Genomic DNA, 17514 nt, shown 5'->3' on the forward strand with positions numbered 1-17514 from the left:
CGGGACTTTGTTCCGCTAGCAGGACCAAATGTTTTTGTTTTCGTGTGGGATGGAAGGGAGCTGACAGGTCCACGTCGATAGATAAGACGACAAACGTTTCTCAGGTACAAAAACAAAGAAAAAAATGTCCACATTCCTTATCGGGTATTTGCATTTTTTTTTTAGTTGGTATCACTTTTAAGTCGAAGCAGGTAGCAGGTTTGGGCTACACATGAGGCTAGCTGTTATGTAGCCTCATGTTTGGTAACGGTATCTGTCATAGCTTCTCGGGTACATTTATCGTAAAATAAATAGCCTGACGTTTATTTATTGGAAGCGATTTAGAGTATGATATCACGGGAGCTGGTAACGGAGCTTAGTTGTTAGGATGAGCTGACATAACCGCAGCCTTTGACGCTAACATGTCAACACAGTTTTGATTACAGCAAAATACGCTGCGCATACACACCTGTTTCACGTCGTCTCATAAATATCACCATATTACAAGTGGTGCTTTGAACTCATTTGTCTTAAAATCTTACCACGATCCTGCAAAGCAAAGTGCTCGAACCATATCATTAGTAATGCGGTACTACTTCACCAGCCAAGTTATTGTAAGGTAACGCCGTTCAGTAAGAGGTTAGTTTGATTTTTATGGTCAGAAACTGATATGAGAATATTATCATGTTGCACATGAAACCCTACAGTATTCAGCTACCTTCCCATTCTATATTCTTTCTAAATGCAAGTCCATACTTTTCCTAAAGTAAAGTGAGTACATGTGTTAAAATTAACACATGCAATCACGATCGCATATTCTAACAGTAAATCAATAAGGTTTAGGGAAATTGTCATTCCAGTGTCACTTCTGGCAGTATTTCAAATACAGTTTTATTTCACTTTGTAACAGTAAGAGGTCATTTTCCACATAAGAGGCATATAAACAGTAATAAGTGATCCATTAAATGCTACATCTGCTGTTCTTCTGACAAGGTTATGTTACCTGTGCTTGTGCTTACTTTCTCAGCAGGCAGTGCAGATTTAGTTTTAAAGTCTACACTGCATTGCAGATACCATGGTGTTATTTTATAAGTAGAAAAAAGTAAAATAACAGCAAAAAATACAGTTGGTGTGTTCAGATTGGCAGACTTTTATCTCAAAATAAGGTTTCTAGTCTGTGTTTTTTTATGCCATTATTAAATGAAAGAAAATGAATAGAAGAAAAATTACAGTGCTACATGTATAGTCATATATTCTGTCCTATTGGCCTGCTGTAATGTTTAAAAAAATAATAAAGCACCTCAGAGGGAATGGTATATTCACGCAGATACAATGGCCCTTTAGAGGGGTGAGGTATCCTGCTGAAAGAAGCATTTTATTAGGATCACATTTAACCTAACGTAACAGAACAATTGAACTCTGACAGCACAGGTATTCATGTGGTCACTGAAAAATGTTTAAGATTGTTATTCATTTCCTATGTGCAGGAATTGTTGTACAGTCAGTAAAGGAACTCCTAGCTTTAACTCTTCAATGTGATGCACTGAGAAATGCAAAAGTTGTAGTCTGCCCACATGATTTGGTGTGTTCTACTGCAGAAGTCACTATAAATACTTTCAGTACCTAAAAATGTCTCTTTGAGAGGTGCAGGCTGAAAAAGCAGCATTTTTAGCAGGAAGCCTGTAGCAGTTATAAATAAACCTGTGAGGTGTTATGCAGTCTCTTCTGAGTTTACAGCTTTCTTTACAAGCTGACTCAACTCTACTTGCAGTGACCTTGTATCAGCCTACTCGAAGACAAAGCTATGGGGAATACAAGCAGTGAGAGGGCTGCAATGGGCCAGGGGGAGAAGGCTCAGCGGAGGGACAGTCGAGGTATCAAAGAGGGAGAGAGGCCAAAAATCCTAATGGATAGCCCAGAGGATGCTGATATTTTTCACGGAGAAGACATAAAGGTAAATTGCGCTGCTCTCTTTGGGCCCTGTAGATTTCTTCAAACTCCAGTCATTGTAAATAAACTATAGTCTTTCCTTGGTTATGATATGCATTTCAGGCACCTTTAGAGAAAGAGGAGTTCCTTGCTTGGCAGCAGGACTTAGAAACTGATGACAAAGCACTGACTCTGGAACGACCAACAGTCTTTCGCTGGAAAGGAGATGGGAAGGAGGTCTACCTTTCTGGATCCTTCAACAACTGGGCCAACAAGATTCCTCTTATTAGAAGGTGAGAGCATGTTCTAAACCCAATAAAATAATGTGTGTTACAGATGGACCTTGAATTTTTGACTGCTTCAATTCTGTTGTGGTTCCTTGTATTTATTTATTTATTTATTTTTTACTGTGAAAGGTTTACCATTTGTCATTTAAACTAGAGAGTTAATGTACTTCTATTACAATCTTTCTGTCTGCACATGAGAATGGTAGAACGTGTCAAGAAGGCAAATCTATATGTTACATGTGCTACAAGTGCTGTGTTAGCTTACCTGTGTGACAAATGTTTTTTTTTGTGATCTGTCAAAGTCAGAACACCTTTGTGGCAATTGTTGATCTACCTGAGGGGGAGCATCAGTACAAATTTTATGTGGATGGCCAGTGGACCCACGACCCAGCTGAGGTAAGCAGCTACTCTCACAGATACATATGCCTTGTTGTCAAACAAGCTTTTTCCTTCACCCAGAGCTCAATATAAACTTTCAGTTTTCAAAGGCATTGCAGCTCTGCCATAACTTTAAGGTCTGAGAAGACAAAAGCATATATTTGCTCTTGCAGTAATATTTACATTACATTATGAATAATAACTTGTGAGGGTGTAGGTTATATTAAGACCACTCGTGTAGGTTGTTTTCATTTCTGGCTGCAGGCATTTATCTGAGTGACCTTATCTGTTGTCATGCTTTAATAACAAACAGCATTGTGTCAAAGATTTAATCACACATGGTAAATTTGCCAAAGTGTGTGTGTGTGTGTGTTGGGGGGGGGGGCACGATTAGAGTGGTGTGCTGGTCATGCTCCTACATTATTTTGAGAAGCTTGAGTGGTTTGTTTCACATCACGATGCTTTTTTAAAGCAAACAGTGTCCTGCTGCTATATAAATGATATTATGTCTTTCTGGTTTAGACATTTGAGCTTCATTTGTGAGTTTTGTTGTGTCCTGTTTCCTAACAGCCTGTTGTAACCAGCCAGCTAGGCACAGTCAACAATATCATTCAGGTGAAGAAGACTGACTTTGAGGTTTTTGATGCACTTATGGTGGATTCACAGAAATGCTCTGACATGTCAGGTGAGTGCTGACAACCACTGCTTATTTGTACTTTGTTGACATTTACTGATCCAGACTATAGGTCTGGAAAGCAGGAATATAAAAGTGTGAAAAAAAAAAATCTAAATCTCTTAAAGTTCATTCATTTTAAAAGGTAATTGTTTGCTCCGCCTTTTTAAACTGACACAAGTATTTCTATTAATATCTACGTGTTTGAAAATTGCTTTGTGTTGTAGTTATGCAATCTGCCTTTTCTTCATCAGACCTCTCCAGCTCTCCTCCCGGGCCATATCATCAGGACGCTTATGTCCCTAAACAGGAAGAAAAGTTCAAATCTCCACCCATACTTCCACCTCACCTCCTACAAGTCATCCTTAACAAAGACACTGGAATTTCTGTAAGTAGCTGTAATGTGACTGCATTAGGCTGATTCCCAGTATCCCCTGCCAGTATTTCATAAAAATGCATCTACAGGAATAAAACGAGACAAAGAATTTATTTGAATTGTAGCTGTTTTGTTTCTGATTGTTTCAGTGCGACCCTGCACTGCTCCCAGAACCCAATCACGTCATGCTCAACCACCTCTATGCTCTTTCCATTAAGGTAAGGTTTCAGGGTGACTTCACGATACTGAGTAAGATTTTTGTGTTTGATGTGTTTGACGGCACCATGAAGGAAAATTTGAGCAGCTTTGTAAGCATTTTAACAGAGTGGGAGCTGCTGCTGCTTTTAGCAAGCTTGCATGAAGTCTGCACGGCAGATTGAATTTATGCAATGCATGAAATGATGAAAGGCTGATAAATGGGACAGAAGGACAGATAATTCTCCTTTTTTTAACACTGTGAAAGGAAAAACAAACTAAACGTGTATTTCAAGATAACCACAGCAAATGTCTATATTTAGGAATGGGAAACCAAAAATATCCCAAAAAACTTGATAGTATTTTCCATTTCAGTTGGCAGCAGATCAGATAAAATGCTGCCATGTTTAAATGGAAAGACATTTCTGAGTATCTTCGTGTTGACCGATGAGACCTGTGAGAAGAGCTTGCAGTTTGGGGACAATCTGAGTGGCCTCGGTGAAACTGTATTAGTTGTATCATTTTCTCATCTCCTTGCTGACTGTTGCTGACTAATGGTGCTGACGAGCGAACATGTATCAGGTTGTTTTTATTATGTCTCACAAGCGCTTGTTAATTTCCATTAACGAGGCTACATTTTTTTGTAGCTGCTTCAAAATAAAGGTCCTCCTTGGGTTTACTGGAGTAAGACATTTTAATGGACATGTTTGAGATTTGGACATTGCTGCAATGAAGCTACTTTAATTTAATTAATGCAACCACAAGGCAGTAATTCTGTTTTCATGTGTGTCTTAAAATAGTTCACAATCTTACCATATACAGTTTAACCAAACTGGCTTATAGTGAAACTGCACTGATGACACTGTTTCCACCTTAGCTGAAAGCATGCATTCTGATGTTTAGAAAGTGTGAGGTTTTAAGGTAACCCCCCCCAAATGTTGTGTTTTTCTCACAGGATGGAGTGATGGTACTCAGCGCGACACATCGCTATAAGAAGAAGTATGTCACCACCTTACTTTACAAGCCCATCTGACCGAAGCCTTCTTTTCTGAATTTGGAGCAGTTATTAATTGTACACTGAGTGTACAAAATGTTAGCTACACATTATTTTCTTTTTCTTTTTTAGACACTAGGTGAAGCTACTCTCGTATTCCTCACAGGTTTCACTAGTTAAATCCATTCTGACTTGAAGAAGCAGCTCGGAATAAGCACGAGGGAACAAATTAAATTTGTTGATTTGATTTCCAGAAAAAAAAAGAATTGGACTGAGAGGTCTAGTAAATGCTTTACAGTAATACACTAAAAGCAATACATAAAACAACATTAAATGATTCAGTTGGACAGCCACTTACAGGAAAACAGACAGAAAAGAGTCATTTTAAAGGAAGCCTGCTGTAAAAGATCATTTAAGTGATGACACTACTTTTCCCATCTGGTACATCACAGCTGATATTTGTGTCATATGTCAGTGCAACTAATTAATAGCTGGATTGGTTTGGTGGGTAAATGGGATCAGTCTGTTCACTTTAGCTCTGTGTTACTTGTGTTTACTGCATCAGACATATGTAATATATAACATAGACTTTAGTAATTACATAGGAAATTGTGGTTTTTGGACGTCCTCTAAAGGATACCCTGCTTTATCCCGAGTTTTACTCGTAAATGTGGCTGTGGTTTCTAAAATGAACATAATCCAGTATGACATAAGGTGACTGAGAGCATAAACTCATTTGGAAAGTGTTTATGGCGGTCATAAATCAATAGAAAAGTAGTCGTTTTTACTAATAGACCTCTATAAAATCTGACTTCTTTTTGCAACCAGTGGGCTTTTCCCCTGTTGGAAAGAATGGAGATTTACAGCACTACTGCTTTTAGTATAAAGTCTTTGGCCAGCAGCACCCATAAGTTTCATTTTGATAGAGCGAGAACTAACAAAGCATGCAGGGAGCCAGCAGTAAAGGGTAAGTGGAGGCATTTCATGCTTCCTAAGCCAGTAAGTTTGGTTGGTTTGTTTGTTTGCAGTGCTTTGTGGTTCAGTTGTGATTTGGTCAAGTAAGCTGATGACAGAAAAGTGCAGTTGGCGGTGCTGTCTCTGCCAGCTCATCTCATTTTGCATTTTGTTTGTTAGTATCTTTTGCTGCAAAGCTTTTATTGCACTTATAGACTATTTAAAAGTTGCTTTCTACTTAATTAAAGAGAAAAACAGTAGGTTATGTCACAGTTTGCTGAAATGAAGGAAATTAGGTAAACAGCATACACTGTTTTCTTATTTTTTTAATTTATTTCTTAATATTATAACTGTTAGTTTATTAAATAAGCTTGAATACCAATTCATTTCCAGTTTATGTATGCATACTATATACTACTAAACTATTTGGTGTGAGTTTGACTCCAGCCCTCAGAGGGTTGATGAGTTTGGTTTCCCCTGACTGTTGTTAGGTCATTTTGTTCTCAACAAATACACAATGTATGTCAGTAGAGATTTTTGACTTGAATATTTCATTCATCAAGATCTAATGTGTAATTTAATTGTGCCCTTATATATTTGTTAAATTTTGTTTTGCGAAGTTAGGAAAGGAATAATTGAGGCAAGTGCGCATTAATTGGTACTGTCTGATACCCAAAATGAGGGTGTCCATATCTGTATTTTGATTGAAAATGCTAGATTCTAGTAACCTGCATGAGATTAACCTTAAGCTCTGTGATTATCCACACTTTTTGTATATCCAGTTGTTGTGCACATCTGTTTAGTATGGTAAATGTCGCTCCATTGCCACTTAATCGGCCTTTCTTTGTTCCTGAGACTGCCCTTTGTAGTTTTCAACATTATCTTAGCAGAATTACAGAGGCAGTAATAATGGGGTAGAACACTAACGTGTTTGTAATTAAAATAGATAAAAACACAAGGACACGTAATGATTACTAATGCTGAGAAAACCTGACTGAAAGACCTCAGATAAGTACGTGCTGTACAGCAGTGCAATGAAGAATGTGAATGGTGAGGTCAAAGAAAGACAAAAGGCACTGGAGGAGTTCATAACTGTTTAGCTATTTATGTTGAAATTATTTATTTAGTGATGATTAAACTAAACACAGTCAATATTTTATATTAAGCATTCACCAATATATCTTTTTTTTTTCCTAAATTTTTTTTATTTGTTTTTTTCTGAAAACTGGTCTTAGTTGTAGCTGTGACCATTCCAGTCAAAACTTAGACAAGAGTAAAAACAGAAAATAAATTGTTAATGTAAGACACGTACTCCTAAAGCACAACAACGTTTGCTTATTTTTCTAGACATCTGTCTAGATTTATATGTAACATTGCTCATGTAACATATATTCTCGACTTTTATTGATGTATTTTATCAAGAGTGACACCGGATAGCTCCTCTCTACTGGTTTAGTTGATGCGTCATAGAGCACTGCGAATCTTCAGAAGCAGCGCCTGTTTCTGTCATATAATATTTCAGATTGTTTTATTTAAACAGGAACGAGCATGTTTGACAAAGACAAATGAGTAGATAAGACAGTCAAACATAACACTGATGAGGGGGAAGAGCAGGAGGTGGGATGAGAAACTGGTACTGCTTCCAAAGGTCTCTGTTATACTATGTAAGATTTTCTGCTGTTTATAATCTGTTGATTTCATAAGATCTGAAGAATTTAAATATTTTTAAAGCCGTATGACTTGAACCAGCATCAATTAATCATTTTATTATTTTTTATGTATGCATGATTTCCATAAAGAAATGATTATTTTTATTCTGCCCTGTAGGCCAGTAGAGGCTGAGGTCATGTTTGTTTGTGTTAATTCTACTTTGAGAATTAGCATGACATTGGGATGCTAACATGCTAGACATGCAAATCTATGTCATGTAGTCATTATAATCATTGCAAGTTGCAAACCTTTGAACCACATTTTGTCATTCTGAAACACATTTGTATTAAAGAATATGTTAAAAAATTGATATACTGTTTAATTTATAATCAGATTGTAGCCTTTTTGATCATTAGAGCTGAACCTTCAGTAACTGACTGACCTTTGCGCTCATGAGTCATTATTTATAAATTATTGCCTCCCAGTCATTTTAGGGTCCCTGAAGAATTTCTGAAAGCATTTTGTCATTTTCAGAGGACACCTCCTGCATAGGAAATGATACTAAAAGCAGCAGGAATTGTGAATCAAAATAAATAGTTTTATGCCTTTTGTAAACTATCTTTTTTGCATCCATACATGTTTTAGGTTTTCATACTAATTATTATATTCATTAACATCCAACCTCTAAATATATCCTAAATATCCCATATGCCCCCTCTTCAAGAAAGAACTTTCACTGTTAGTAATTCAGGAACATGCTGTAGAAACTTTCTCCTCTACAGATTGTTCAGTTTAAGCACTTTGCACCCAAACTGAGTAATCTGTGCAACATAAAAAAAGTGACTGTGAAATGTGTCATTTATCTGTCATGTTTTATTTTATTTCTCTGTTTTGTTTTTTGTTGAACTTCACATTGTTGCAGAATAATTTAAAAAGTGTGTCTAATAAATAAGCATTTTACATCGGCTGGCTGTGACATTATTTTTCATAGAATATGTTAAAAAAAAACAAAAAAAACTAACAAATGCTGCCATGACTGATGACCAACAGTGTTGGTTATGAAGTGATTCATTTTCTAAACTGCTATCTTGTGTGCATCAAGTGAATCATGGATATACAGAACTGTGCAAAAGTTTTGAGCCTTTATATTTTGATGCAGTGATTTATTGAAATGTGCAAACATGTGTAGACATATAGTATATGAAGCTAAAATAGAGTTTGTACAATTCTAACAAGCTTGAAAGTCATGTCATTTTTGTATGACCACCTTCATTCTTCAACGCAGCCTGTATGCTCTTAGGCAAGCTTTCTGGTAATTCCTTTAAGTAGTCTTCTGGAATAGTTCTCCAGGCTTCTTGAAGGACTGGCTCTTTGCTGGATGTCGGCTGCCTTTTGTTCTGTTCTCTGTTAAGATGATCCCACACTGCTTCAGTAATATTGAGGTCCAGGCCCTGGGGAGGCCAATTCATGACTGAAAATGTTTCATTCTTTGTGTTCTTCTATTCAGGCATGCTTTGACTGCATTGGCAGTGTATGCGAAGTGATGATTGTTCATACTTCCATATGTTCATAATTCCATAAATTTTGACAAGATCCCCAACACCACTGGCTGAAATCCAATATCACCTGACTATCCCTGTACATATTTATTATTTCAACCAAAAATGTCAGATTTGGATTTGTTAGTCCATAATATCTGCTACCACTGTCCAGTTCTTTTGTAATTTGGCATACCTCAGCCTGTTCTCGTTGCTCCTCTTCCGTAAGAATGACTTCTTGACAGCCACCCTTCCACTGAGACCATTTCTGATGAGGCTTCAGCGAACAGTAGATGGATGAACTGAAGGGCCTGATGCATCACTCGGGTCCTGTATCAGGGTTTTTGTTGAATGTTTTTCTATTTCCTCCTGCTTAACTGCTTAACAGACTGTGCATTAGATAATTTCTTTGGCATTAAATTTCCCACAGTTATACAAAAAACTACAGACCAAAAAGGACCTCAAAGTACATAGCACATAGTATTTAGGCCAAATGATATTTTAAACAATTACTGGACCTGCACAAAGGTCCAGTAATTGTCCAGTAAACAGAACTAAGGGTTTCACCAATATTCTAATCCTAAATAAATTTACATAACAGAAACCATAATTATTTAACTGAAGCAACCATAAACACATCTAATGAAATGTGAAGACAAGTTCACAGTGTGAGAAAAATGAGCCTCTTTGGCATATGTTGGTTCTTAATTCTCAGAGTCCATGTGACCCTGTGGTGTATGAACAGCTGACAGACAAGGTCTCATACCTGATCTATAAACAGGCTTGCTGTTAGGTGAGAGCTACTCTGGGATTGATCTTCTGGCTTACAAGATGAATACCCTCCAGACAGCGTTTCTCTTGGCTCTAGGTCTCTGTGTTGGTGAGTACAACTTGGCGGGTGCTGTTAAACTATATACATCATTAACAAGGTATAAACTATGGTTGTGCCCCATTCCTGTGTTTCAGCCCAGTCCTTGGATTACAGGGCACTCACCCAGTTCAGGGATATGATCCTGTGCCTACAGCCCAATAGCTGGCCTATTCTTGATTATGCTGATTATGGCTGCTATTGTGGAAAGGGAGGCTCTGGCACACCTGTGGATGATCTCGATAGGTAATGCCTTGGCCATTCTATTTTACATAAAAACCAAAAGCATAATCAGTTTGTTTCAGCATTCGCCATTTTCACTTTTTGACTTGTAGGTGCTGCGAGGTGCATGACCACTGTTACAGTGATGCTATGCAGCACCCTGAATGCTGGCCCATCCTGGACAATCCTTACACTGAGTTCTATGCCTTTAACTGTGATAAGCAAAATAAAAAGATCACTTGTGGCAGTGAGTACCCAGAAAAGCTGATTGAGATTTAACTTTATAGTAGTGCTTGTTGACCTTCTTGTAACTGCATAGTGACATTAGTACTTTCTTTTTCTTTAGGCAACAACGATGAATGTGAGATGTTCATCTGTGAGTGTGACAGAAAGGCTGCAGAGTGTTTTGCAAGATCATCTTGGAATCCTGATCATGAGCACCTACCCAGCGATCAGTGTCAATAAAGACCTGTATGGCATAAAGAATTAAAGTTTTCAGATGTCTTTGACTTTTCAGAGGTGTTGTAATGTTCTTTCAGTGCAGAAATATACTAATCTTAGAGTACACTATCTCATGCTTAACATGGGTAATCTGATTTAGTACGGGGCAAATACAGCTTCCTCCATTCTCTGAATCTCCCAGACTGGATTGTAGTTGTGATCCTGTGTGGTGTCTTTTGTCACTTGGTATTTGCTGATGTATAATCTTTAAAAAATATTGCCAATAGAGGGCACTGTGCTCTTACCAGTTTCCTTTTCTGCCCAGCAAGAAGCAATTGAGAAAATATTATTGACAGAGACTCACCTGATGTTTGTTGTGTGTCAGTTGCAGTCGGTATACTTCCTGTTACAGGCCTAGTTTGTGACAGACAAACTTAATCAAATAAAAAATGCATCTGTTTTTCAGTAATTCACTTACCATACAGTATCCTATCCTGAAAAAAAGACTGAATGATATTGCTCTGTTTTGCTAATAGCGTTCCATTCCATTTATTTAGAGAGAAAAGCTACCCAAACTTACCTGGCCCTGTGTGAAAAAGTAATGTTAAGTCATGAATTAACCATGATTAACCACATTTTTTGGAAAGCTATTTTCAATTTCACTAGTCACACCCAGGCTTGATTACTGCCAGACCTGCTGAATCAAGAAATCAATTAAATAGAACCTGTCTGACAAGGTACAGTAGGTCAGTCTTCTCAAAAGCAACATACTGTATCATGCCACAATTTAAAGAAACCCAAGAACAAATGAGAAACAAAATCATGAAATCTATCGGTCTGCAAGGGATTAAAAAGCAATTTCCAAGGCTATGGGACTCCAGTGAACCATCGAGCAGTGAATCTTCCCAGGAGAATCTTACCTACCAAAATTACTCCAGGCCTCACTTGCCTCAGTTAAGGTCAATGTTCATGATTCAACATTAAGAAAGTGACTGGGCATCCATGGGAGAGTTCCAAGGTAAAACTAAGTGCTGACCAAAGAGAACACAAAGGCTTGTCTCACATTTGCCAAAAAAACATCTCAATGATGTCCAAGACTTTTGGGAAAATACTCTGTAGACTGACGAGACAAACACCAAACCTTTTGGAAGGTTTGTGTTGCGTTACATCTAGCATGAAACTAAATCAACGTTTCATAAAAAGAACATCACACCAACAGTCAAACATGGTGGTGGTAGTGTGATGGTCTGGGACTGCTTTGCTGCTTCAGTACCTGGACGACTTGCCATAACTGATGGAACCATGAATTCAGCTCTGTATGAGAAAATCATGAAGAAGAATGTCCAGTTATCAGTTCTTGCCCTGAAGCTTAAGCACACTCGGGTTATGGAGCAGGCCAATGAGCCAAAGCACACCAGCATGTCTGAATGGCTCACAAAAACAAAATGAAGGTCTTGGAGAGGCCTAGTCAATGTGATGCTTTGGCACGAATGGGAGGCCATTCATACTCGACAACCCTCCAATGTGACTGAATTAAAACAATTCTGCAAAGAAGAGTTGGATAAAACTCCGCCACAGTGATATGAAAGATTCATTGCCGCCTTCTTACTTCAGCTGCTCCCTTTAGGGGTCACCACAGTGGATCATTTGGCTCCATGTCACTGTAACCCTGCCAAGCTGCCAAGCACTAGGTTTAGGGGGCAATTACTTTTTCACAGGTATAAGTTTGGATAGCTTGTTTTTTCCTTGATAAAATAAATCATCATTTAAAAATTGTCCTTTTCTTTGTCTAATGTTAAAATTTGTTTAATGATCTGAAACATATAAGTGTGACAAATATGCAAAACAGTAACAAGTCTGTAAATGTTTTTTACAGCACTGTATATGGTAGCATTTTTATTTATTTAAGAATGTATATGACACTCATAAGTGTTGGATCAACATTATAATAATAAACTGTAATGTACACATTTAATTCTCTACCTCTAGCCATTGTGAGTAAAGGAATTACTGTAGCTACTATAAATCAGCATGGTTTGTTGTTTTATTGTTGTTAGCAACAAAGTTATTTCTTTAGATTCTTCCTTTTCTAATAGTTGCAACTCTTTTGGATGACCTGTTTTTCTGGATTAAACAAATGCATTTATGATGTAACTATTATCTAAGTCACAAGTGCAACTGACCTGAACTAATAACACACAAGTATTTGTTATATGCTATGTATTTATATTTATTAAGGCCATTAATCCAGGTGTTGACATGCTTGTGTGACATAGTTTGACATAAATATAGAAAAAATATAGCTTATTTTAAGTAGTTCATACACTCTCTCGTTCCTGTTGCAGACAGAGTTTTAGCTAATTATGAGTCTATACTGTGTAAGGAAAAAAATAAATCTTCTCACTACAGCCTACTGTCTTGCTTTCAGCAAGCCGCTTCTGTTAGCTACCCAAAGCTCACCCTTTGTGCTCACAGCTGTGGCTGCAGCCCACTGGATCAGTCTTCAGGCTATTGTTCAGACAACATGAGCTTTAGCACTGTAATCACCAGCAGCTGGTAGCTGGCTTCTGGCCACCATCCAGCTGTGCCTACTGCTCTCTAAAAGATAAAATGAGAAAAAAAAAGCCTAGATATCGACCAGTGAAAAGCCTTTCTCAGACTTAATACCCTGCGTGGATGTCTGCGTACAGTGTTTTAGTATTTATGTGTTATTTACCGTTGTCATGGTTCCTATAGTGTTGATGGTCATGCCTTACTTTGACTTTTTATGTGAAATAGTGTCTGAATTGATGAACAGGACACCTTAATGCCCACACTGTTTCAGTTTTGGGATTTAGTATCTTGCCCAAGGACTGTACTCCAGGCGCCCCAGAGAGTAGACTGTGAATACTGTGCACGTTATACAATGCAAGGAGTCCTCAACGCTAAATGACAAATGAGGTTGTTTATCAGCAGCTTGCAAAATGACCAACGTACCAGTCCTACCGACAGGAAGTTATCATTTATCATTGTTGTTTTCATGTGGCAAAAAATACAAAATATAACATGCATCATTATCTTTTTTTTTTTTTTTTTTTGCTTTGTTTTTAGCTCAGATTTTCTATGGGACATATCTGAGGGTTTAAAACCATTTTTTTTGTGTGTGTCTAGCAGAGTTTTTGTGCAGAGCTTGTCTCTCCTTTTGGTTTAAGAGTGGATCTGCATATTTGATGGCTGCTTTATTTGGCTGAGGAGTCTTGTGGTGTTAACAAATGAAGCTGAACTAAAGGTAGAATGACAGAGCCTTTAACATATTAATCACTGCACTTATGCTGTACCTCTCTGACCAGGGCTGATGTACTGGCTACAGCTTCCCTCACACATGTTTGGGGCATGTGGTTTCAAATATGCACAATTAATTTTTAAGTATGAACATTTTTTTTTAAAATAATGAATTTGGAACCTTAATGCAGAGAATATACCTCAGTATTGAAGCAAAACAAACAAGCAAAAAAAACGTGACACTGTTCATTCTGTGTAACTTATCTTTCAGTAGGTGGAAAAGGTGGGATAACACTTGACACCAGCTGAACAATGTGACGTCAAATAAATAAATAGGTGTTTATGGTTACAGGGAGTGAAAACCTGCTTCATGTGTGAATGGCTCACATGCAGCTCCAGCTGATACCCTTCAGTTGTGACACTTCCCAGTGGTGTTTTTTTGGGAGCTGTCCTGTGAGAAAAGAAAAGATGAAGCAACAAACCCGAAGACTAGAATGAATAGTACAAGAGCAACAGTAACAGTGACTTTCTCCCTGTCGCTGCGATATCTAATAATGACTCCACCCTTGCGTGTAGACACAAGCCCGTACATTATCCAAAATACATGCTGGCTCTGATGCTGCCATGGTTACGTGGTATTTGCCACACCAGTCATGTGCAATACAAGAAGTAACAATTCCCAGGGTGTTTACATTTTGGAACAGGTGTTAGGGAGTGTTTGAACACAACGCCCCATGTGAAACTTGTGTGCCACTCTGCCCACAAGATCTGTCAGTTTGTCAGACTTGTTCTTTCTGGTACGTATGATACACTTGAGGGAAACACACACCAGAGCCAGAGTGGAGCCAGGAGCAATAATGTCTGTGTGAATATACATCAATGTTCATTCACTGCATTAGCTGTCATCAAAGAAAAGGTTCTTGGAATATTGCCTTGTCTACTCATCTTCTCTCAAACAAGTTCAGGTCTCGCATTTTTGCTTTTTCGCTACAATGAGCAGGTGTGCAATATTGCACAGTGTACCTTATCAAGGAGATGGACAAAAAAGAAAGGTTATTTTAAAATTGTTTTAATGAGAATATTAAGGCAGACAATTTATTCACATTTCAAGAGTGCAGTTGAGCTCACCCCTCCCTAAAAACACTGTGTCATAAATATAAGTTAAAATTATATTTCTTAAGTCCATTAAGATAGTTTCATTTTGGACATGGAGTTTTCCACTCTGCCCCGACTCTGCTTGATGAATTCCTCTGAACATACTTTGGATCAGCACAGTTCTTCATACCAGTGGACTCGTATAACGGCCACGATAGTGACCTGTGCTTTGGAAATGTGGGGTAACAACGGTTAGTGTTCCCTTGGTTGGCATGTGATCTTTCCTTTTCCATGCACACTCTGTAATTTTGTCCTCCGTTGTTATCCCAGTGTGGTGTAGCACCAGGCCCCGGTCTGAATGACACACAAAACTCAATTCTCTCCCTTGGATCCATGTTGTGAGTTAAGCTTAAGTCAAAGGTGAAAACATCCACATCAGAGCCCCCGCAGCGATGCTGGCGCAGGAACGTGCAAGGAATGTCATGATGGCTCCGCCACGAGTCAAAGGTCACTCTTATGCACACAGCACCTTTTTCAGCACCGACATGGGCAGCATACACTTTACCACTTAAGGAGCGCTCAGAAATGTTGCAGCTTTCCAGCTGTACTTTCATGTCTTGCAAACGTGCAAGAAAGGCTTTAGGGTCCTGGGTCGGCTGAGGGAATCCCAATCGCAGCTTGTAGTGATTCAGTTTGTCTGAGACTGACTGCTGGCCTTCCAGTTTGGCTGGAGAGGGTCTTATCACCAGGGTAGAAGTGGGAGATGAGGGCTCAGGAATAAATATACGCACAGCAGTAAGTGCCAGTCCTTTGGCGTCTGCAAACACAACATGCTTCTTGCTCACTCTGCTGATGTGCTTGCGTAAACAGCTCCGAAAGTTTTCTGATGTTAACTGAGAGGAGGACAGCGAAGGTGACGGTAAAGATGAGGTGGAAAACAGGGAGGGATGTGGAAAGGGATGGCCGGTCTTCACTGGATAGTCAGTCTGCTTGCAAAGACGCTTTGTAGGTTTCAGATACGACGTGGAAAGCAGTTCATAAAGCGGCTGCTGCTGGCTGACGCTCAGACACATCGCCATTTCAACTGGCTTCATAACTTGTTGGGGATGACTGAAGGCATAAAGAACTCTAAGAAAAAAAAAACATCATAGGTTGAAAATCAGATCTACTATTACATAGAGATAGAAAATATTAAATATTTGCATTCTCACTGTAAAAGGACATTCTGTGAGTGATTGGCATGTTAAATATATAACAACAGTTGCCTACCTAGTACAGCTCATTTTTCAGACTGTAGATGTTACACTGGAAGTCTCTTGGCTTTTCTTGAGGGCTGCAGCAAACTCAGTATAATCTATAAACACAAAACAGAGAATATAACAAATGAATCGTCTTAGTAAACCAAAGAGCAGTCAATAAATTGGCTATAAACACAGATGCATACAGCTCTACAGAAGAGTGGCAACTAAGTGAATAAAATGCAAGGTGATGTCATTTTTTTTTCAGTGCAAAATATACTTACAGGATATAAAGTATCATATGTTTAGTCAAATCAGTCACGGAGAAAGTGCAAGGGAGCACCTCAGATGCAGTGTGTTAGTGCTGTCTCTGGAGCTTCAGTGCTGAGTTTCAGAATGAGGCGGCACTTTCTATGACACCGTGTCTGCGTGTGGGTATAGGTGAGCCAATGAAGTCAAGCTGCTTCCTTTATATCCTGCCCCTAAAAAAAAAAAAGTTAAATGAAAAGTGTTCACAAAGTTTTCCTTTTATGGAATTCTTTTGTTATGACTAAAGGTTAAATGTGTTTAATGGTGAAGCTGAAATACAGTTTGACTTCAGCTTCACGTAGTGTAATCTCCTTTTTTACACTTAAGATTTGAAATTATGCTGGCAGACACAGGAAAGAGTCTCATCTTTGAGATTATGAAAGCGATATCTTACTAGAGAAAATGTATGTGAAGATGAAAATGAAGTGACCTTTGATGACCTTTTGATACGGTTGTTGGGAGAACAACATTGTCCCTATGCATGTGAGGTGATAGTTAAAAGTCCTACTCTTTGTCAGTTCAGCATACGTTACATTCTAATCTTCTCATGTGTTAAATAACTAAACTATAGAGAAGTAAGTTGTTGTCATTTATTGCATGTGAATTGATTACCTTTTAATGTAACTTTGGAACACCACAATCAAATAATTGCAGTACCTTTGGTGCAGCTTAAGGTGTAATGCACTTATCTTTCTTGGTTAATGATAAACCTGACATTTGGGGAAATGTTACAAAATGCTTTTTTTCTAATGAGAAGATCAGCTATGCACACTTGACAAAGGCTAGCCTGCTCTAACGTAAAGACTGTAACGTGGTCACAAGGTTAAAAAACAGGTTCAGAACAAGACAGGTGTGGGTGTAATCGCCTTATGCAACCACTGAATCAGAATCAGAATCAGAATCTTTATTGTCATTGTACACAGAAGTTGCACAACGAAATTTAAAATGCATTCCTTTTTTAGGTGCCTCAGACAATAAATAATAAAATAATAAAAATATGAGTGATAAAAATGATTACTAAAATACAGTGCACAATAGTAAATTGTGCACTGTAAATGCCATTGTTTCAGTAGGTAAGTTAAATGGGTAATTGGCAGAGACTAATGCTGAAAGAAACTAGTTAATTA

The 17514-nt window shown here is 38.2% G+C and overlaps 3 protein-coding genes across 4 annotated transcripts; 2 read left to right on the forward strand and 1 right to left on the reverse strand.

Moving 5' to 3' along the window:
* On the forward strand, positions 1 to 8381 carry prkab1a (protein kinase, AMP-activated, beta 1 non-catalytic subunit, a). Of its 2 annotated transcripts, XR_004020678.1 has the most exons (9): positions 1 to 104; positions 1751 to 1933; positions 2032 to 2201; positions 2498 to 2591; positions 3144 to 3258; positions 3501 to 3634; positions 3772 to 3840; positions 4773 to 6031; positions 6062 to 8381. XR_004020678.1 is itself a non-coding variant. In XM_030742430.1 (8 exons), exons 2-8 carry the CDS (start codon positions 1784 to 1786, stop codon positions 4848 to 4850), a joined length of 810 nt encoding a protein of 269 aa, XP_030598290.1. In that variant the 5' UTR covers positions 1 to 104; positions 1751 to 1783; the 3' UTR covers positions 4851 to 8381. The 2 variants fall into 2 exon arrangements, 1 of the variants encoding a protein (XP_030598290.1); XM_030742430.1 differs by having other exon boundaries at positions 4773 to 8381.
* Positions 8382 to 9703: 1322 nt separating this feature from the next.
* LOC115789601 (phospholipase A2-like) lies at positions 9704 to 10559 on the forward strand. The gene is made up of 4 exons (XM_030743082.1): positions 9704 to 9833; positions 9920 to 10067; positions 10157 to 10290; positions 10390 to 10559. The coding sequence occupies exons 1-4, from the start codon at positions 9785 to 9787 to the stop codon at positions 10506 to 10508; spliced, it is 450 nt and encodes a 149-aa protein (XP_030598942.1). The 5' UTR covers positions 9704 to 9784; the 3' UTR covers positions 10509 to 10559.
* Positions 10560 to 14810: 4251 nt separating this feature from the next.
* Positions 14811 to 16528, reverse strand: ppp1r3c2a (protein phosphatase 1 regulatory subunit 3C2, duplicate a). The gene is made up of 3 exons (XM_030743043.1): positions 16363 to 16528; positions 16110 to 16194; positions 14811 to 15968 (listed from the first exon to the last, which is right to left on the reverse strand). Exons 2-3 carry the CDS (start codon positions 16121 to 16123, stop codon positions 14942 to 14944), a joined length of 1041 nt encoding a protein of 346 aa, XP_030598903.1. The 5' UTR covers positions 16124 to 16194; positions 16363 to 16528; the 3' UTR covers positions 14811 to 14941.
* Between the last annotated feature and the right edge of the window lie 986 nt (positions 16529 to 17514).

Source organism: Archocentrus centrarchus, chromosome 12 (genome assembly GCF_007364275.1).
Source record: "Archocentrus centrarchus isolate MPI-CPG fArcCen1 chromosome 12, fArcCen1, whole genome shotgun sequence".
NCBI classification, from domain to species: domain Eukaryota; kingdom Metazoa; phylum Chordata; class Actinopteri; order Cichliformes; family Cichlidae; genus Archocentrus; species Archocentrus centrarchus.